Below are 23,848 nucleotides of genomic sequence, written 5' to 3'. Positions count from 1 at the left end.
GGTGGTACTGTGATTCTAGTAATTTAATTATTAGTTTAAACAGTCATTAGACCTTTTTTTAAAATAAGAATTAAATACAAATTTTAGAAAGAAAAACGATAACTCATTATTTCGTTTTCTGTATACTCGGTTGCAAATCTCAGAAGGAATACGCATTATAGTGAACTAATTTTGATTATAATTTAATCACGAAAATGCAGAAAAACGCTGAATGCCCTAAAAATGCACTCGGAAAATAGCGCCTAAAACGAACTAAACCCTAAAAACAAAATAGAAATGAAATGAATCAATCAAGTATGCGTGGCTCTTAGCATAGCGATTCAAACAAGTAATAAGTTCAGAGTAGTAATAGTAGTAATAGTTCAAAATAAATGCTTTTCTTTCAACAAAAATTAAGGTCATGTTTTCAAGATTCTTTGTATTTGTTTACAAAATATTATGACAGTAAATTATGGAATTGTCATCAATTTAATATGTGGAAATTAATTAATAAAGTTTTAGAAGCTGCATACAAAGAGGATGTCATATTTGTTGATTATTTACACGTGAGTAAACGATTTGATATCGAATTTTAAAAGGACTAAACACTGTTCTTAACTTTTGCACTCATAAAATGGCGCCCAAAATGAAATTAACCAATCAAATGCCTTCGCGGATCTTATCATTGCGATTCAAACAAATAATATGTTCAATATTTCTCCAAAATTGTCTATAATGTTAAACTGTATTTTCTCTGTGAACAGTACTGGTAGACCTTGGGATCGTTGTTTTATGTAAATCAAGTGAAGAATAAACGTCCCAGTCATCAGACATTTTCCTAGAGCTTTTATCCGACTTGTTTGTCGTAGCGCCGTGTGATTTATTGGAAATCTTTGTTTGATTTTGAAATTATAACCGCATAAAAAGCATATTTGTACGTTTATTATCAGAAATGGACCATCTGGCGTGGTGACGTCGAACGCGTCAATGGCGCTCGAAAGAAAACCGAAAAGAAGGCACAGCTCGACGTCCTCGAACCTAAACACGGGACAGGGCCGGACAATGAGGCGCGGCCCTTTGAAAGGGAGACCCGCCAAGAGTCGCCTACCTCGTAAATTACACCGGCCCTATTACCGACCGCAAAGGCGGATCCGATACAATGACCCGGCTAGAATTCTTGTCAAAACTTTTCTAATTTACCAACAAGATAAATGGTATTTTATTGGGTGCATTGAAGGACGTCGATTTGGGGGTAATTTCTCCATATTGTTCGCTAATATTGCCGCCAATATCTGGGCGAAATACTGTCAAGGAAAGGATGGAACGCACATTCCCATGAGTGTTCGGTTTCAGCGTCGACCAGGATCAATGAAGACGACAGTTAATATTAATGAATTTGGCTTCTTTGTCGCCGGCTGACAACAGTGGCAGCAAGTGAAAAATTACAACGGTATCAAATGATCTTTTGATATTACAAATAGCTGATGTCAGGACTTGCGGGAAAAGAGTTGATTTATGGTTTCGGCCCGAGGAACTCCTCTGAAGATTATTGTCTAAGGGCTACCAGGAAAATACCAAATGTACACCTGATTAGGAAGTATTTAAAAAAATACAGGCATGTTTTATGATGAATCATCTCTTGATAATTTTTTATTAACACATTTTATTAATACTTGTTTATCAAATATATTTTTATTGATTCGAATGGTGTTTTAATCAGATTAGGTGCTTCAAATATGTTTCTCAAGCAATAATGTATCGCGTTTGTGGTAAAAAAATATCTTTTTAGTTTGTATTTCATGCCAATCAGTGCTTTTTTAACTATATTTAGTGTTTACACAAGAGTATTTTTGGATAATTTAGATACATTAGGTAACAGTGAAGATATTTTATACGAAATAATTTGTTCTAGGTTGAAATTTAACTAATTTGTTCAGTCAAAAATTATTTTTATTCTTTCTAACGCCGGGAATTCATTTTAAAGCTTCAGAATGTGTTTACATTATTATTTTATATTCGTCATTGTTAGCTAGTAGTTTTTCAGAACTCTGTGGTATAATTTGATTTTTACATTATAAACAATGAATTTGAAGCTTTCTGCATCGTGGTTTATTTTCTGATATTTTTCAGGTAGAAATAAATATGGGGATGAATACTATAAAGGAGACGGGCCAGCGAGTCTCTCAATTACATATTCCTTGATTCTAGAGGATTATGCAACCTGTGGTTTAGGGTTTTCATGTTGCAACATCGCTTTTATTGGTGTATCGTTCTAGTATTTCAGGGATTTTTTACTTATTTGTAATTAATAGATATTAATTTAGATTTTTCGTTTTAAACCAAGCTACAGTAATTTTCTTGTTCAAGAATTATTTTAAATATTTTTAATTAATGCTGAAGTTGAATTTGTAATATCGTTTTAATCTGAAATAGTGTTCAATAGCAATTATTCTTCTATTTATATTTCTACTCTATACTTGTTTCAATGTTTTTTTCCTTATTTCTAATGCCATTTGGTTTGCATATATGAAAATTTTTAATCCTTTTAATGCGACTTTAGTGTCGATTCATTTTATAGTATATTTCCAGCGCAAATAATAGTTGGAAGGCACAATAATTGGTAAATATTAAAAATAGGATTTCCCTTTTAAAATCACTTGTAAGCTTTGTTTCGATATAGAATCCGGAAACTGTCAAAAAGAAGTAAAGTACTGTCGGCTATCGATGGACAATATTTTTATTAAAATACATTGTATCAATTTTTCCCAATAAACCTTTAAATTCAAGAAAAAATCCCTTAAAACTAATTTATAGGCGTAACATATTCATTGGCAATATCAATATTTTCTTTCAATTTTTTCCTCTTATATAAAGGAAATAATGGAAACTGGGACTGGTCTAAAAGGGTGAATATCTCTTCGACTGTTTATTTAAAACATCAGCGGTGTATTGACGAGCGCTTCTTTTTGTACCTGTAGGTCAGTCCAGGAGAATGTTGTTTTTTCTTCCTCTCAGTCGAATAAACCGCAACAGTGAAGCATTTCGTGAGCCCCATATCGGTTTTGTTTACAAAATAAGTGTAAACAAGAGTGGCTGTCAACAAAACCCTCTTATTACCACCCCCCGTCTACACTATAACGAATCCCTCTTTGACGCTGTTGGACCCTTTCGCCCAGTGAAGCGTCATCGTCGTTCAGGTAACGGTCGGACGTCGCCCGAAATGGATGCGAGAGGCTCCATGTTTCCTCCGACTGTTCTGCTCCCGTCCGAATCGATTTTACGAATGTCATTCAGGATTTGCCGATTGATAGCCGTAACGTATGGACCAGAATCTGTGTCGATTTTCACGCACGCTAGGCATCTTCTGCGAAAGGCGACGCGTTTCCCTTTTGTCTAGTGGTTTTAGATCGATGTTTGCATAGCTCCCTGTGACAGTTTTGTCGTTGATTCCTTTGGGATCTATTGAAGCATTACAATTGATTTAACCGATGCAGGAAAATTAGATAGGCATGGATAGAAGCATTTCAATTTACAGTCAAAATAAATGATTTTCGAGCATTAAGGTCAATGTTTTCAAGATTCTATATACTTGTTTGCAAAATATTATGACGGTAATCTATGGAATTATGTAAATATAATTGTGAATGTGTAGAGTATGTTAATTTTCACAAGAAGCTCAGTATACAGTTAAAAAGGTTTAAAAGAAATTTGTGCGTCTTTTTATGAATATGGATGATGGATGTGTTTCCACCAGTTAAAAAATAATTGCTAAAAACAGTGAATGAAAGTAGGAATTATTTGAACATCAGGCCTATTTTTTGTATTTAACTCCCACTGATTTCAGAAGAAGAGGATGTAAATGATAGAGCCAGTCAGTAACCAAAAAAATAGTCGATTGAAAATAATAAATTGTATTTCAGTCAATTATGCACATTTCTATTTTTTCTAATTGTGATAACAGACGGAGGTGTACGAATTTCTTCCCGTATTATAAGAGATAAGGAGGGAGATAAATGTTTGGATTTCTGTGTCGTAGACATCAGTTTATTTGAAATAGTTTTCAATGGCCCCAAATATGTTTAATCGTATTTTAGTATTTGGAACGTAGCAATGCTATAATAAAATTAGTTTATTTAATTTTTTTTAAACTGTACCGTAAGTAGGGTATAGATATAGATATACCTTCTCCTACTAATTTTGGAAAGGAGAAAAAGGATAATTCCTGGATTCTATTATATTCCAACAATCAGTTTTATTTTGAATGCTGTAAAATTATTCTTATATTTTATATATTGATTTTATTGTAAAGAAGAATGACCCCCCAAATATTTTATTGTGTTTTCTCACATCACTATTTATCAATTATTTATCTATCGCACCCTTTTTAAATAAAATAATGATTTTATATATTGTTAATCTGGAATACTTTAAAATTATTATTCGCTGAGACTTCAGTGAAAGAATTCAGTGACTAATAAATAAAGAACTGTAACCACTGTTTCATGCGCCCACTGATCGATGTACGATACTTTTGAGAAATTATTAACAAGTGGTTTTTTGTTATTTTACAGCTTCCTATACATTAGCTATACGAATTGAACTTTAGAGGGGCAATTGACACGTTGCCACTATCTGAATTTTATGACCATCATTAGGCGTCATCAGGTCACAATAGAGGGTCCGATGGGCCCCTATAATATTATCATTATCGTTTATATTCGTCATTTTTCTTGCGGTGTCGTGAGAGTATCCCACCCCACAGACCACAAATTTCGACGTACCTGTTCTTTCGGTTCCTGTTAAGGGTGGGTGATGTTATTTGAACGGGTTATTTGTTTTAGTATGAACCTTCAAAGTGACTGGATATATATTTAAACAGTGAGCTTCCTCTCAGATGCCGACAGTGATAAAATTTGTTGAGTTAAAGTCGGTTTAAAAGAATATTTTTTTAGAATTAGAATACAGTATTTTTATTTAAGTAATTAGATTTGTAAATATTGTGCAACAAAAACCTAAAATAATCTATGAATAAGAAATTGCCATTCGGGGTTTTTAACAAATATTAGAATATCAAGTATTCTATAAAAATATATTGTTTTTGTAGGAACATATTCAGCAAAAATCAAGCTGGATTGCTATATTTTGTAGTTATTTTAAGAAATATATATACCAATCTATTATTCCTATTGATCAGATAAATGCGGCATTTATGCAGATATTTCTGTCATTATCTCTTTTATATAAACGTATTTTTTATTTTGTATCTTCTATTTTGGAAATATATTGACCTGTAATGCTTTTTAAAATTAAAACGTGTGAATTAGTTTTAAAACTAAAATTTTTTAGAATCGCAATCTTTTATACTTTTTAGGAATATATCAATATTAATTTAACATTATCTCGATAAACCTGAATTTTTTTGGTTGTAGATTTTTACGTTTTGTGTTTGTTCGGATATTTTTGTTCGTTTACTTTTTATCGTTATCTTTGCGTGGTTTTCATTTAAGGTTCTTATCGTATTTTTTTAAAAATATATTTTAAAAGCCTTCTTTTACCAACTAAGAGTTTATCTGGACTGGGCCTAAAGTTAAGGATCCGGAACCACGGTCCTCAGCATTAAGCCTACCGACTGGCGAGTGACCAACTTTAGAAATCATCTCAGAAGACATCCGGTCTTACCCAGCCTGGTCACTGATGTGACTGGGATCATTTTCCTTGTCGGATTTTACACTCTTGCCTAGAACATTCACAAATGTTAAACAATCACAAGCATAAATTTACGACCATGCTCCAGCAGGATTCGAACCCGCGGCTATCGCAACAGTAGGAGGACCGTCTCATCGCCTTTACCACTGCGCCACCAAGCCGACCGTACTTATTTTTAATTATTTCCACAATATTGTTTATTGTATTGGATTATTTGGTGGTCGATTAATTCGTCGTATTTTTGGTAACGTTGTGTAATACGTTATAATATATAACTCACTTCCTCTTATGCAATTTGATGTTATTTTTATGGTATATCTTGGTGGTTGGTGTACAACACTTATATTATGAGGTAATACTATAATACATACTATGAACTAATTCAGTACAAATCTTCGTAAAATTAAAATACTCTTCGTCTTCGTGTTTGATCGTTGCTGTTCTTCGCATAACTAATAATAATTTAATAATTTAATATTCATCTAGGGAACTAAAATGAGTGGCGGAAAAACTTTTATGATAGTTATTACTAGTGTAGAGTTAAATACTGAAGAGTTATCAATACATTTTGCTTCGCGGCTCTTAGTGAAACCTTTAACAACATTTCTCTGAGTCAAAAACTGGTTTCAACATTTTTTAAATTGGGAATACCGATGATTCGGCTAAAATCTGTGCAAGGAATCCATTACGAAGTTGTTAACCGTAACCATCGGACCGTTTCATTAAGTAAAAGTGTTTCTGATATTGGCACTTCGTTATCGCGATGTCATAGCGACGATTTGTATAAAATGTTTATAAATACGAACGCATCTAATGAATTGGAACGTTCAACGAGCAGATTTCGCAGATCGGTCTCTCGAAGAAAATCGAAAAAAAAAAGCCATGCCGTCAGAGTGTCGTTAAAGCTATACCGAAGAGCGACAATCAGTTAAAAACATAATGAGTTTCCTTTCGTTGCTGTTGTTTTTTTTTTCGTTCTCTTGTTTCTTTCGTTTTTATTCGAAGCATCACCGGCCCAATGATAAACCAGCATTAAAACAATCGTAAAGCTAAACTGATTTTCAAAAGGCCCGTTGGGAAATAAAAAATGGCCGACTCTTCATCAGCCAACTAATGTGGTTTCTATGGCGGTGTTCGACAGGGTCTCATTCAGGAACATTCTTTCTAAGAAATAATTTCTTATTAAGGGTTAGTTAATACGACACATTTTTTTTTCATTTCCTTTTTCTGTCTTTTACTGCGCGTTAAATGTACTGTTTTTAATAAATCAGTACAGTACTCTAATTATGTCAATTTAATTTAAGGTAAATTATTCCATTGAATATTGTATAAATTAAATTTAGTTCCTAGCGAGCATGTTGCAACTATATTTTTTACATAACAAATACAGTAAAATTACCCGCAAATATTTCCTAGTAATTTTTTTCTATTTTGGCATATCCAACCTTATATATGTAAGATACTTAAGAGCATAAAATAAGTTTTTTTTATAATAGTTAAGATTCATTTATGTTAGTCTGTTGTACTTGCATCAATATACTAGAAAGACGAGTGTGGACGAAATAGATCAGCATGTATTTCTTAAATTAGATTACATAACATAAGCTAAGACTGAGATTAAAAACTAATACACCGTACAAGTTCATGTGGTTTAGTTAACTTCAACCCGATGTCCAATGTAGCTGTATTGCTAATACGTTGTTGTGATTTACTAACCTTACTTAATGTTTTGAGCTAAAATCTTTATAAACCCTTTCGACTTTGTGGTCATTGCGTAGCTCTTCGTTAATTACATAGCGATTACTTCCTGGTTTGAGGGTTTAGTGGAACTCTATTTTAAACTCAATAAGTCCAACAAAGGCTTTATAATAGATTGATAAATTCTTTGATTTTGGGTCAAGTTGAGAATATACTTGGACTAACCAGTAAATTTCTTTTATATTGGGTTTGATCTGCTTTGCTTTTTGTCTAAGATGATATTATTAAGTAAATGAAAACGATATAAACATTATACTAAAAATACTAAAAAAAGGATATTAGGGGCTGTGTTTCCACATGGAATATTAAGTAATATGTCATCGAACATCAAAATTAATGAAGCCTGCATAATACTTAGACCACCATTGTTAGTATACATAGTACTCAAAATTATTGTTTTAAAATTTAAGTGGACAGTATTTTTTACTTTTAGTTTAGTATTTATAAATACTAGTGAATTCGATCAAAATGTATTAAATTAATAATATTATATTACTAAAATTTTCGTTTCGACAATACTTTCAATATAAAATAAGAAATATGTATAATATTAATTAAAGATATGTTTGTATATTAAAAATATTAACATATTAATATAATAAAAAAATAGACACTTTGTAGTTTAGAAAGATATATTAAAGAAAAGGAAGTTATAACCATTAGATTAGAAAGATCTAATAACTTTTTGATTGATGAACATTTGATAAAAGGTTAAAACAGTAAAATAACATGTATAAAATAAGTTGATATTTCAGTGTATTAAGTAATATATTTAGCAAAATTCTGTGAATCAAGAGAGAATATGCGAATAAAATGATTTCAAATTTATTATTTGATTTTAGTAGTAGTTTATTAATAATTGTGTCAGTACTTTATTTTTTACGATTTATAAATATATTTTAAAGATATGTAGTTACAATCACTCAGAGCTGGCAGAATGTTTGTCAGATCCCATGAAAATAGGGCCTAATATATTTTTTTGTATATTTTGTGTCACCGTTCTTAAAACTACTTTTGGTTACTTGATTTATACGTTTTGCTTCTTTCATATAAGCTGTAACGAGCCAAAGTTTTCGTCGTCACAAAGTGGATTATTATATAAACTATACATAGTAAATAAAATAGCATCAAGAATATAAGTGAGAATATTTAATGTTTTAGAAATGTAAACATAACACAGGATAATCTATAGTATCTAATTAGAATTTAATTTAGTTCTACAAATATTGACACCAAGTGTTAATAACAACATCTAAATCGAGAATAGATCAATCATAAAATAACTGTAAACATAATAAGTAACGTAGTAACATAATATGTTTTTAAGCTAGTCATAAATTATTGATACAAACTTGGCATTCTTGGCATTCATTCCTAAGCAAGACATGCCATTGAATTGAAAATAGCACAAAATTACAGAACGTAGTGAATGAAACAATCTTTACCAAAAAAAATGTATGGATATTGTGTGTTGTAATGTATTATGTGATGTATATTGGCGAAAATATGAGATGTAACACTAAATTTAAATGTGAGAAGTGGAAAAACAAGAATGAAAAGGAAAAAAACATGTCGAAGTAAAATTTCTCAAAGTACATTATATTATACTGGCGAAAAAAAAATCTAATTTGACACACAATAATGTAGTATTGGAGATAGTCTCAAAACAAAATCGATACTTTAGTAGGTTCGCCAATTTTACTCAAATTATTAGTCACGTGATTAAAATAATCATCGTTGTGAAACCTGTTGAATACTAAATATGTTCTTGATTCTCAAACTAAGATCAATCTTTATACATATTTTGGATCTTCAACGTCTTCTGAAAATGGTGATGGCAATTAACACGCCACTACTAAATTGAAAAACATTTTGTAATTCTGAGATTTGTGAACAAACACGAATAATAAGCCTATGTCATCACTTGCTATTATAACATGTATCTAATATATAAAGTAAATTGTCATAATTTTTATAGTTTATGCATTGTAATAGTTATTTTACTTATCAATTAGAAAATATTAGTTATGATTAGAACGCATTCTTCCAAAAAATCTATGTCTTATTATACATTATACATTATTTATTATTTATGACATATAACTGTTAATTAAAAAGAATTAATTACTATTTCTCGTAGTGGCACAAAGATATGGTTTAAAAAAGCGTTCGTTAATGAATCTGTATTATTCAATATATTTTAAACGAATTTTATAGATTTTATTATATAATCATTTATATACATATAAATACGATAATATGTATTGATGTGAAATACGATCTAGTTGATGAAAAAATCACTAATACGACCCTGTCCGAAGAACTTGCGTTTTGATTAAATATTAATGGTGGTGCCGGGTATTCCGTGCTGGCCCATGAGTTATGATACGTGGTTTTGTGATGATGCCTCGACAAAACAGTTGAAAAATGGCCGATTTTACAGCGCGGTCAGAATCGATTTCAACGAATTCTCCTGTTTATTTTATACGAGCTCAATTTTCAGTCAGGCTCCCGAGATAGCGAAACAAAAGAACGTCGATACAACGCCAACTTATACTAAGTGATCGGAATCTATAAGCATATAATTTTAAAATAGAAATGTTTTATTTATATTAGTCTAGGCATTATGTAGAAAATTGATATAATGTAGTTGTCGTTTTGTAAACTACCAGAAACGGTGTTGATCAACTGGATAAATTGGTTAAGATTTTGACAGAAAGGTCCACAATAAATATTAATAAATAATAAAATTAAATACACAACAAATGTATATAAGTAACTCTTTAAGTTGAAATTAACAAGAATGTAAACGAAATTTCATTAACATATCTAAACATATTGAGAACAGAGTTATTATTATTATTCTATATATTATTGTAAATTAACACAAACTGTATATCATGAAAAGACTAAGTCACCAATTTTCTGGCGCGTTTTTGCATCTAATATTACAAATAATATATCAATATAACAAAATTTTTAATTTATTCTACATATACCAACTACCATCTATCATTGCAGTGGTTACCGTGAGAATGTTACTCTGACAGATATAGGCCAGTTGATATAAAAATTATTAAAAAAATTCTTCGAACCTTATCGCAGCCACCTACCGGATCTTTTGTGACTATAAATCATTATCCAATCCATATACATTATCCAATACAATAATTAAAATCGGTCCAACCGTTTAGAAGTTCATAAAAAATAATTATCACTACATAGTATAAAACAAAGTCGCCTTTTCTGTCCCTATATCCCTATGTGCGCTTAAATCTTTAAAACTACGCAACGGATTTTGATGCGGTTTTTTTCAATAGATAGAGTGATTCAAGAGGAAGGTTTATATGTATAATACATGCATAATATACTAAGGCAACATTGCTAATTTTAGAGGTTTCTAACGTGATGTCGTAAATTAACCTATTTTTTTAAGCTTATTTAGCAATTAGCAAAAACGCTGCCTAACCCTACGAGTTAGATCAAATTAATGTACTACAGTATTGTACACCATAAAAAGGTCTACAAAAAAGTCCGCGATGGTATATGTTTATCTTTTAGGGATAACCCACATTAACCATTGTTATTGTTTACTTTTTACGTGAGAAAATGGCTTATTTACGAAGCTATTTTAAGCAATACGGCATTAATCCTTATCGAATTAAGTACCTTAAATACAGTGTGCAGTTAATATAGATCAATATGGTTCCTTACAGCATGTAAATTAAACAAATATTTTCGGAGATATTACAAATTTAAAATTTGCGTTTAAAAATGTGTAATGTAATAAAAATTGTATGAATTTAGATATTCCAAAGATAGCAGGAAATCTTCATAGTAAGTATAGGGGAAGAGGAATTGTTTTACTCCAAATTTAATGCGTGCAGGCCAAGGGCAGTAATGAATGAACCAAAAATACTGGATCGATTTTAATCATGTTTTCATTGAGTGACATAGGCATATATATTTTATGCCCGTGCAAAGTCGGAGCGGGCCGCTATGTTTTTATATGCAACGTTCATATTTTTTCTGTAGTGTATTTAATTTAGTATCAGCATTGCACCCGTGCGAAGCCGGGACGGGTCGCTAGTTATATATATATATATATATATATATATATATATATATATAAAGATAATAATAAGTATGCTTGTAAAATATTTAAAGTTAATTTATTGATATTACTCCCTTATACTTGCATCAATATAGAAGGAGGACTAGTGTAGGATAAATGCGTCATATATATTCCCCAATTACATCTTATGTATTTCCTAAATTAAAAGTAAATTAGACTATTTAACCTAAGGCTAAGAATAAACTTTCTTTCTTTTCAAGAGGTCTATATCTTAGGTCTATAAATAAATACTTAAAATAATTGATAAAATTCTTCTTGTTATTCTCGAATAAATTTGATATTTCTCTTTCACAGCTTCATATACCTTCTGATAAAGTCGACACATTAATTTTGTTCCTACAAATATAATATATATCTTTATACGATCATACTATTCTTAATCGTTTTAAATCGAAACTTATCTAAGTAATGTTAAGTTTTTTAATTCTTATTTTCGGTTTTAATATCGTTTCAACTTTTAAACGTAAATAATTGTATGATAATTTATATTTTTTAAAATATAAGGCACATCATCGATCTAAAAACGTACTTAAGATATTAAGTGTTTAATCATCGAATTTTAAGGGCATGGTCTAAAGCCTTTAAACGTTAACAAAAGAACGCGATATGATATTCGAGAAAAATAGATGTCCATTAAAAATATCCTAGTAGGCCAAGGTCTCGAGGTAGCGTTGATCCGATTGTCGGGAAATATCTCAAACGGGCGTAACATGGGAAAATAAAAAGATAGGCATTACCGGAGCAGTTCCTGAGTGATAAATGACGATCGGTCGCGATATAAAGACCGACCGAAAACTATAGTTTACACTGTTTTGACATAAACGCCGCTTAGATCATTTGTTATACGTCGAGACCGACAGGGGTGGGCCGAATGTTACCCCACAATGGTACCTGGAGCGCCCGAACCAAGGGCAAACATTCTTGTGTACATATTTTCGAATGTATCGTGTTTCGACTGAATAGGACTGGCGCAAAAGGTGCCGATCTTGAAAGGGCCCCACTATTTCTTTTTTTTTTTCTCTGACGAGAAACGGAATAGGACTCGTATGAGACCGGTGTTTTCTGCTCAATTGGATACATTTAAAAGTTAATAAATTGGACACGGGTTTAAGGAAAAAGCCAAAAAGGCGTCCGAAGGATTTCGCACCGACAATGGGCTCGGTGTAAGTACCTTTTTAAAAGCCCTTACCTTTTCTTCAATCGCTCATTAACTCTGAATGAATTTTTAAATTAAATTTTGATTTTTTTTTCGGTAAAGTGTAAACAACACGACTTTTTCGATTATATTTAATCTGGCATCCTATTTAAATAAACATTTTCCTGTTTGCAGCGGTGTAAAGAGAAGCTGAATACCTTAGCAATATCCGTGATGAACCAATGGCCTGGTGTGAAGTTGATGGTGATCGAAGGATGGGACGAGGAAGGTCAACATGCTCCGGACTCGTTGCATTATGAAGGAAGAGCTGTTGATATACTTACATCGGATCGAGATAAAACCAAGCTGGGGATGTTGGCCAGACTGGCGGTGGAAGCTGGCTTCGACTGGGTCTATTACGAGAGCAAAACCCACATACATTGTTCAGTGAAATCTGGTAAGTTTGACTATTATTTTCATTATTCTGCTAATCATAGAGTAGGTTAAAGTTTTCATATGATTGTTTATTTCCTATTATTTCATGATATATATTTTCATTGGTGATATTCAGGTTGTGTATTTTTTACTACTAACTACTAATTTACAGCTAACAATTATTATTACAATTTACACAATATAGTCCATCCAGCAGCAATTCTCACACCTTACACCCTTTCACTATGGCACTGTCACTCAACTTCCCAGGGTTTAGTCCTCTTGCGCCTATGGGTTTTCATGGAGGTGTATCCCGAATTCGCGTTTCCCAAAGAATATTTTTTATTTTTTTCGGTACTATAGGAATTTCCAGGTCACAATGCAAATCTTCATTGCTTATATAGCAAGGTACATCTGTGTTACCCTGTTACTGTGTTATACTTAATGTGAATTTGAATTTTGGATTTTCTTCCAATAAGCCAATGGAGCTACTTATTTCTATTAGCTACTATTTAGAGTTCAACTAATATATTTTTGAAAAGCTTCTTCTATTTTAGTTTGACATCTAGTGTTATGCTCAATTATTTAACACTATTTACATATGGTACTATAACACCATTCAATTTCAAGACTGGTGGGTTGTTCAGTTTTTTGTTGGTGAAATTAATAAGAGCAGATTATGGCTCATTTAATTTTATTTTCCTTTGTTTGGTCCCAGACTATTTATCGTCAGCTGCCTACTTCTGACAGTGTTGTATCAGCAGCAAAAGTAACTATTGTAATTCCCTCGAGTTTTGGTATGTCCTAGTATAAAGCAGTACAAAACAGTGTCTTTCTTGTTTGATTCTGAAGAGTTTATTGGAGATATATGATATTAATATTTCTGTATAAAATTATTGACGCTTCATAAAGTTCTAAACTTAAACTTAAACGTGATATATATATATATATGTATATATAAATAGATTCTACTAGAGTGTCGTGATTTTGTACATATATAAGTTTTTTACTTTGTTTATTAATAATTATCTGTTATTATTACACCTTATGCATGTTTCATAGTTATTGTCCAGTGCTAGTATTATTATAGATAGTAACTACAAGTAATTATGTTTATTTTAGATACATAAACAACATAGAACAAACATGTTCCTAATAGTTATCTTCCTTTTGTTTCTGCAGAGTTTGTTCAAGACATAAGATGTTAGTATCTCTATATTCAGCATTGCAGGCATTTTGTTTAGTTTATATATTAAATTTTAATCCCACCCTTTGCCGTAAGCACGCTCGCTATCTAAGAATACTGCAGAGTAAATTTACTTTCCTTCCAGAAAGCGTGGTGTTTTTCAGGTTCCTTCAGTGATGTCAGTTATTATATGAATCTAGTCGCTTGTTAAGCACCTTTATCTTCATCTTAAACTGAGTTTCGTTGGCTTTCGAAACTTTTTCCACCCAAAATAATTGATATTTTTAATAGAATTAATTTTTCAGTTATATATATATATACGGTTTATATCTCTATTTACTTTCCAACTTTCAATATTTACGAATGCCGCAAGACTTATTTATTTTTAGACTTTTGGATAAGAAGTCGATTCCTCTTGTCAGAAAATTTCACGAAATCATTCAGGCCTGTATTTTTGAATCTGCAGTTTAACTGCTTTAGTTAATGACTGTCGTTCTAATGTCTTGTATATATACTTGAAATATACAGAGGATGGACAAAATAATATGCACGCTTTATATATACACTATATTCATTTATCTATCAATAAGCTATTGAGCAACTATTTGTTTTTAAAGCAACTGAAATCGCGGATTACATTACATTACACAAAAGTGCCTGAACAATTTCCAACGGAATATTGTCCCATTCTTGTACAGAGACATCTACCAATTACTTCAGTTTAATTATGTTGAGGTCTGGCTGGGTTTAAGAGATGTTTAATGATAATTCTGATGCTCCTCAGAACAGGAATGAAAATTTTTGTAGGTGTGTAGGAGTGTATTATATTTGGAATATGGTTGTGTTTGGAAGCAATATGCTAGTGCAAGTATATGCAATATGCTAGTCGTAGTAAGAACTTCATTACGAAGGATGTCCGTATTCAGATTTATGATCATTACAGCACTATCCCAGCCTAACATTGGCATCCGTTATTAAGGGTTTCACAATCGCAGACCTTCTATGAATATTAACTTTGTGGAAGTCCCGTGTACACAAGTCAGGGTTCTGATGTTACTTTTGCCGGAGTAGCTTTATGTCTGACCACAATATTTTTTAATGTTCGTCAGTCTCTGGCAATTTTGGGTTTCACCCACTATTCCTCTTCACCGATGATGTCTTACCATGTTTTGTGTATTTCTGTTTACCATGGATACTGTCGTTAAGGAAATGTTAAACTTTTCAGCTATTTTACTACTACTGAAATATAATCTACAAGACTTGAATCAGTTTTGGCAACATGAAACAAGATGTACTATATTGTATGATGTTCAGATAATTTTGTCTATTCCCTGTATTTGAAGATGTTAATCGGGTTACATGAAACCACCCTAAAACTACCCACTAAAATTATTTTACAGTTATAAAATAAAAAAAAACAACATTTACGATTTGTCATCTCTATGTTTTATGCCTATTGTGTAAATCCCAAGGAAGAATAGGATAATCAAATAGCGAAATTGGAAAGCTAAAGGTCACTTTGGACCGTCCGCTTGAATTATATGCAGTCACTTGCAGTACACTTAAACATTTTTTTTATTCATTCAAATTTATGACCGATTTCTTATTCATTAAAGCCGAATGGCGTTTTGTCTTATACCTCGAAGTACACGCCTGTGTTAACTGTAAACGACATCCACACCGGACACATTACGAAATCTTATCGATTTAGATGGTAAGTTGATATCTTCAGGCTTCAATGCGTTTTTATGACGTTTATGCCGTAATAATGAGTACGTTGCGTATTAAAAATGAATTTGTATTAATGGAAAGGCGTCGATTATGGACTTGTGTGATTACATTCCCGGAATACCGAATGTAAAATGTTGATGGTATCGGATATCATCGAAAATAACTCGGGGCCAAGTCGGGAATGTAAAACCCATGAGTAATTTTGAGAGGTGTTAATATAAAAGGTTGCAAATATTTGGCAAATTACTGGAACCACTGACGGCAAATGGAAGTACATGAGTCTCATAGATAAGGAGAATAGCCATAATTATTAAACAAACCTATGTAATTTGTCGGTCAAACATTTATATGGAAATATAAAATGTTATTGCAGAACACATAAAAAAATTTAAATTTAACAGTTCAATATAATCTTTTAATATTTTTTTAAATATAATTTAATATTGTCATTTTAATTTGCATACAGTTTTTTGAGCTTATATCATATAATATTTCCTGTTTAGACTTTGCAACCAGAAGAAATTTATAAGTTATATTACGATTTTAAGAAGTTATTATTTTTTATTACAGTAGTATTTGTTCATAGCAAATAGTAAGTTGTTTTAATATGATATTCTGCAGGTTTTCTGTCGTAAAGAACAGTTAGTTTCAAAAGGTAGTTCATTTTTGATTAAATAATTGGAATCATGTTAATAAGAATGATAAAAGAGTTGAAAAACTGTACTGATTTTATAACAATGAATTTTTAAGATTTTGAAAAGCTTATTCAAACATATTAGAAATAGCTAAAGCTAAACCATTTGCGAAACAAAACGCATTAGAATTGCTATAAATGAAGATTAATATTAATAACATCGTTATTTGCTACTATTGAATATTTGGGTATTGTTGAAATGTATATTTAAATGAGCACCATTAATAATGGAATAATTGAATAATTTTAAATCGTTCGATGTTTCTAATAAAAATTTTTTTGAAGATATAAATACTCAACTTTACCATGAAATGAAAGTAAAACTATACCTTTTTGTTGGTCTTTAACACATCTCTTACTAAATTCACCTAATATTTTCGTAGTTTATTCCGAAGAAACTAATTTTAATTGTACTTGTTATTAGGCGAGTTGAACATAAAATAATGACTAAATCATATTTGTTATATTGGTACATTTTTTAATACTTTTTAAAGGTTTGCCTACACCTGTATTTCAAAAGAGTCTGTGAGTTTAAAAAAGATGAATACATTACTGATTGAAATAGGAACTTAGTAAATTTTAATATAAAAGGAAGTTTTAACGATACCTTTTTCTTGGTAATGTTTCTGTAAATAAGTAAATAAAATTCCCCAATATTTTCTTGTGAATTCAAAATAAATTATAATTAAATAATATTTTTGACATAATTTTTATGCTCTTCAAAGGTTTCCCTACACGTACATTTCAGAAAATATTGCAACTTTAGTAAAGGGTATTTATGTTCAATATTTGAGACGCATAAATACATTTTGTACATTTCCAATTGACTGGGGCTCAAAATAAGAGATTTCAAAAGGACAATCCAATTCTTGAGTCAAAATAGGAACTTTTAAATTAACTTAGAGCTTAATCCGACGGATAACAAGTGGTTTGTACAAACAGGATTTTGCCGGTTTACCTTGTTAATCCCGTCCGATCCACACCTGACTGCACAAACCGAAAGAAGGTACGGAAATTTTGCTGTTAAACAAACTGGCCTTTCGCCGAAAACACTGACCGTTGAGGGAAGAGGAGAGCGTGCACGTCGAGAAACGGCACTGAAAATCAATAAAGTTAATTTCGACGTTCAATGGTCTAATCCGTCCGAACAAACGGCCGCTTCTTATTTACGGACTTCGGTTTTGGTATGTTTGTACACAGGACCGGGAAATTTCCATAATTTCTGAGCATAATGGAAATTACGATTAGGGCTCGTCGTGTCCGTCCGACATTTTATGACGTGTGGTCCGACCATTATTTTAGCCCAGGTGGTATATTATATATGTAAATTCTTGTAGTATGTATTTTATCAATTATTAGGTGCCTGTTTGTCATATCATAATTTTTTCACTTTAGGAAAGAAGGAATTATTGCAACACCTTTTTCAGTTTGTTCAATTCACGTCGGTAGACATCTGCAGTAACAGTTTCATTCGGTTTTAGCAGCTCGTGGACTGGACTGGACCACTAAACTGCTACCATGACTTATTGCAACAATATTTCCTTACAATACAACACAGAAACCTTTTCTTTTACTGACTGAAAAGCAGTGAAACCAATATATTGAAACGATTGGCATTTTCTGTTAATTCGTGAGGTTATCTAATTTGCCAATTAAACTGCTATAGTTTCTTTTAGAGTATGAACTAGTTTTTCGGTTTTCGTGAACTGGATCTTTGCTTTGCATCAATATAACTGGGTTTATATCGTTGAAATCAAATCCGACAATTCGCAGCAGTCAGTCAGCATCATTATACGTTTTTGGTGGTTTGGTGGACTTCGAGGAATGTCGAAAATGCAATTTTAAGCATTTCTAGATTTGCGTATGCGAACCCTATTTATTATTAATTAATACTAAACTGAAAACTGGTGTTTTAAGTAGATACATTTCAAAACCATCGAATTTAACAGCTGATTACATCAATACTTCGCATGTTCACCAAGACATCGCTGATTAAAATAAATTTAAGCACCTAATGATATCTATTTTATCACTGCTTTTGTCAATTAATTGTAACCAAACTCATCGCATATTTTAATTTTTTTCTTAAAAATAAAAAGAAATTTACAATATGAGAACGTTCAGTCACAATTTACGAAATCCCTGAAAATCTACAAAGAAACGCTTAAATAGAATTCTCTACCGCACCTACTGTATATTACAAAGATTGATTCTACTAAATAATTATTATTTGTTTTGGTCAAAAGAAAATTATTATAATCTATATAAATATAATCAACTTTTTATTAGAAAATACAACGAAACTTATTTGTACTCTAAATGTTTATTTATAAAGTATGTTTGAATGCTATACATTAAAAAAAAATGTCCACCTGATTTATTAACTAAACGTATTTATAAAATCACAGAGGGTACTTGCTGTATTACAAGTAGTACTAGTAGATCCGGCGGTTGAAATCCGACAACTTCAACAATTATATGGTATACGATTATTTCCTTTTGTAAACAGAATAGAATTTTTGTATACAATCGCCTCGAAAGGTTATTATGTTACCCGTTTGAAAGTAACAATCAAATAAACAGTTTTCCTTTAGGTCCCAAAAATGGACGTTAACTGTTTGTTGGCCTATTTTTCAGGACGAACTTGCTTCAGAGGGGAAAAGCCACTTTAATTTCTTGTTTTGATCTATATTCACGGTCGTATCCCAAGGTCTCTCAAATAGTAATACATATAAAATTAAGCTTAACTTAACTTAATCATAAAACACTTGGCTATGTTCTAATGATAGGTCTAATATTAAAATAGCGTAAAATTTATATTTCCGCCATTGATAAATAGATGGCAATTCCGTGAAATTATTAAGTCTTATTTAATGTAGTAAATCCCTCAGTTAAGTTAATTCACAATCACACTGTACATCACATGTATCATTATATATATATATATATATATATATATATATATATATTACTAATAATTGTCTAAATATATATATATATATATATATATATATATATATATATATATATTTTGGTGAATAAATTATTGGTTAACATAAATAATCACCACACTGTCCACGTTGCTGTAGAAAACACCGCAATCAATAGTCTAAAATTATTCCTATGTAGATGGCGCTCGGCCAACTTATTGAGCAACCTAGTACAGTGAATCCCTTAAAATTAATTCGCAATAATACTACATGTTAGTAATAATAAAGATTTTTCTTCTAATTTACAATTTCGCAATGTTTTGGTAATTGCTGTGGTTTATTGTTGTGATTCCATTCATTATCATTTTATATAAACGTTTTGGTCAATGATTAATTAACACAAAATAATCCCCACACTGTCCACTAGTTCTGTTACGTTATTGTAGAAAACATCTCAATAAATACCGTAAAATACGACGCATTTCCCGTCAGTGACCGGACCTTATCTCGTCATCTAGCCGGTAATTCGAACGGAATCGCCGAAAAGCAATCACGGAACCGAGAGTAATTCGAACATATCCCTATCGGACACATTACGGCGGACGCGTCGATAAACGCCGCCCGAAATATTCAAATTCGGCCGGTGGTATGCCCGCGATTCCTATAAAACCGACACCGCGACCCATCCCCGCTCACCCCGCCGCCCCGCGCCGACCCGATCGTCCTCATCATCCTCGCCGTCTCGGCACGACAAGAAAGACTAAGCGTGCATGCATACAACGAGATAAAAAAGACTACTAAAGTTAATTTGGATCTATTAAACTAGCACAACTGTCACAACAGATACAATCTCTGAATGTATCGCTTTACAAGTGACCGTCACCACAGATATTCACGGTTGCGGACGGTCTGCACGAACGGTTTTTGTACTGGCGTTTTTCTTTGCTGTTTATAGAGATAATTCTCAGGGTGGTAGTCAAGACTTTGGAAAGATAATGTTATGTTAGTTTATTTTTTAAATAATAACTCGTTATAGTTGGTTAAATTGAAAAATTCTAATATCGGCACAACACGTTGATTTTATGAGCAACATTTGGACGAGCGTATAGCAGTTTTTCAGTCACAGACATTATTGAAAAAGCCTGCGTATGATACAGAAATTATAGCAAAAGGTAGGGCTTCCTTCTCGTTGAAGAAACTGAAGAGGAACGATCTCTTTCTCCAAAAGAAACTCATGGAGCTTTCGAAACAATAATTTCATCCTACTCTACAAGACGAAAACATTTTTACACTTAACTCTTAAATTTCTATATATAAATTATATGTTTAGAGTTAAACAAGAAGAAGCTTACTCAACAATGAAGGAAACAAAAGTATCTGGAGGCTTCTCTATATTAACTCTTCTGTCTTGACTATCAGAAGTCTTGTTTATTACCTACTGAAACAAATAAGGAACACATATAAAAATGTTGTTTTTACATTACATTTGCTGATTACACTGATATTTGCTATTGGAGACAATAGTGAAGAATCAACCCAAAAACTGCAAGTAATAACATATTCATTATCTGCTCTACTACTACTATAAATGTGACAGGCCACAACTAATAAATATTAATATGACTAGATTTGCTGATGACTATTGAAATCACTTTAAACCAATCTGTTCATGTACCAATAAATGTAAATACGTCTTGAGTTGAATCTTGATGCAAAACCTCGTTGGAACAGCAAATACTAAAACCTGTATGGACCTATGGAATTCAGTTATGCAGATGTTCTATGAGAAGTAATATCAACATAATACAAGTTTCTATGAATACAGTCCTCAGAAGTATTCTGGATGCAGTCGGATACTATAGGAACAATTACTTACACCGAGACCTTCAGATTCCTAATATTATAGAGGAAATTAAGAGATTACTAACAAGAGAGGAGGAAAGACTCTATGTTAACTCCAACATGTTACAACTCTTGGATAACGCTGAACTAGGATGTAGAGTCAATAGAGCAAAACTGAATGATCTTTAATTATAAATAATTATGATCTCTCCAGAATAAAAAAATAAACTTCACTATTTATTCGTCTATGGTTTAAAAGTAGTCCAGATTATTGAGATTTTAGGTTATTAATTGATATTCTGAGATTACTTTAACAAACTTCTTTATTGATTTAATACACATATATAAACTTTAGAAGAGTGTATAAACGAAAAATTAATAATCTATAACAATAACGTGGTTTTTCTATAAGACAATATTTTGAAGTATATTTACCTAACTACATAATTCAAAATCCCTAGAAACTAGTGACATTTCATTATTGTACTTTTGTTTTATTACTCTTCGTGAGTCCACAATCTGTCCTATTGGCAATAAGTATTCCTTATGTCTATATTATATATACATGGCTTGTAAAAAATTACTTCATTAAGCAATCTTCTGTATAAAATATTATTTTAATTAATTCTTATTCTAAAATCTACATATGTCCAGTAATCAGATTAGGTGGTGTTGAACGTTTTAGTCTACGCACTTCACTATCACGTCGCATATTTAGCTGATTAGCGAGCACATTGAGATGCACTGACACTCTTTCGAAGTACTTCACACAAACACGTTGAATTACACTCGTTATAGGTTCTAGAGGAATATCACTTTATTTGAAATATAGTATCAACAATGGCACGCAACACCTTATTTTGGAACCGTTGAATGATGCATATATTAGATTTGCTAGCGGTACCCCATAGTTGGATTCCATATGCACAAATGGGCTTGAGTATAGTCTCATACAGCAATACCTTGTATCTAATGATAACTTGGATTTGCGCCCTATGAGCCAATACATTTGATATAATTTTAGTCCCAGTTGTTTCCGTTTAGAGAGTATGTGCTTCTTCCAGGTTAGGCGTCGATCTAATATCTGCATACCAAGATATTTAACATGCTCTGCTTGGGGGAGTTGACGATGATTGATATTCACTGGTGGACATATTCTGCTACGCAGGGTAAACGTTATATGCGTGGATTTTGTTTCATTGGCTTTAATGCGCCATGTCTTCAACCATAATTGTATTTGCTCCAGGTGGGTTTGTAGGTTTATTGATGCTGTGGCTGCTTCTTCATGGGATGCTAAGATTGCTGTATCGTCCGCATATGTTACCACAGTAGTTATTTTTGTGGTGGGCAGATCAGTCGTATACAGAAGATACAGTACTGGATCCAGTATACTACCTTGCGGAACTCCTGAATATATTTACAGTAAAATGTCTATCAGTGAGATACGATTTTAGTAACTGATAGTCCGGATGAGGGAGAAGTTTCTTTAGTTTAACCTGCAAGCCCGTATGCCATACTTTGTCAAAAGCCTGAGATATGTCTAGAAAAGCAGCCGAACAATATCTTTTGGCATTTAGGTCAGCGTTGATTTTGTTTACAAGTCTATGCACTTGTTCTATACTCCCATGCTTATTGCGAAAGACAAACTGTTGTTCTGGAATAATTTTTCTTTTTTCTATTATATAATTAGCTTTTTTATGTATAATTTCTCGAAAACTTTCGAGATTATCGGTAATAAACTTATAGGTCGGTAGAAGGCATGATGGTACTTAACACAGAAGTCTTCTTAACTAAAGAAGAAATACTATACTTTAACACAGATGTCTTCGACATAATTAGTTATAATATTTAATATGTACAGAAAAGTTAGGTTTAGTATTAAAAGAGGTGGTAAAACTAACAAGTAGTGTACATAAAAAATATATAGTTAGTATAGTAGAATTAAAATAAGTGAATAAAGTCCATGAGCAGTTGCGAATATAGGTTATTATTTGCTAAAACTTAACAAGCAATTAAAAGCAAATTGGCCCTTCCAGGTGATGCAAGTATTATTTTTTGTAAACATAAATATCTGGTGAACCAAAGAAATATTAGTTTACTTTACGTTTAAATACAAATTTATATTAAGAAGCCATTCAGTCACATGACCTTGTCCATTCAAGTACACGGTATACATAGTCAGGATTCACGTCAGTCGTATTACCCGAGCAATATATAGGTAAGCTAGCTTATATAACACAGATGTTAACAACATTGGTTCTCCTAATTTTTTCATGTAAAATTTGAACGTTTGACACGTTATTAAACTATCCCTCTA

At 31.8% G+C, this 23,848-nt stretch overlaps 1 protein-coding gene across 1 annotated transcript in view; it reads left to right on the top strand.

The window, feature by feature from the left end:
- The window catches only part of hh (hedgehog signaling protein), an 83,501-nt gene that overhangs the window by 55,302 nt on the left and 4,351 nt on the right, over window positions 1–23,848 (top strand). The window contains exon 2 of the mRNA XM_076410817.1: window positions 12,909–13,170. Coding sequence (XP_076266932.1) covers window positions 12,909–13,170 — 262 coding nt within the window. The remainder of the gene's footprint in view (window positions 1–12,908; window positions 13,171–23,848) is intronic.

Source organism: Rhynchophorus ferrugineus, unplaced genomic scaffold (assembly GCF_030347505.1).
Source record: "Rhynchophorus ferrugineus isolate W39M unplaced genomic scaffold, kcgeb_rfMv2 rfM1, whole genome shotgun sequence".
Classification (NCBI taxonomy): Eukaryota; Metazoa; Arthropoda; class Insecta; order Coleoptera; family Curculionidae; genus Rhynchophorus; species Rhynchophorus ferrugineus.
Note: the sequence above shows the minus strand (reverse complement) of the source record. Positions and strands in the feature narration are given on the sequence as shown.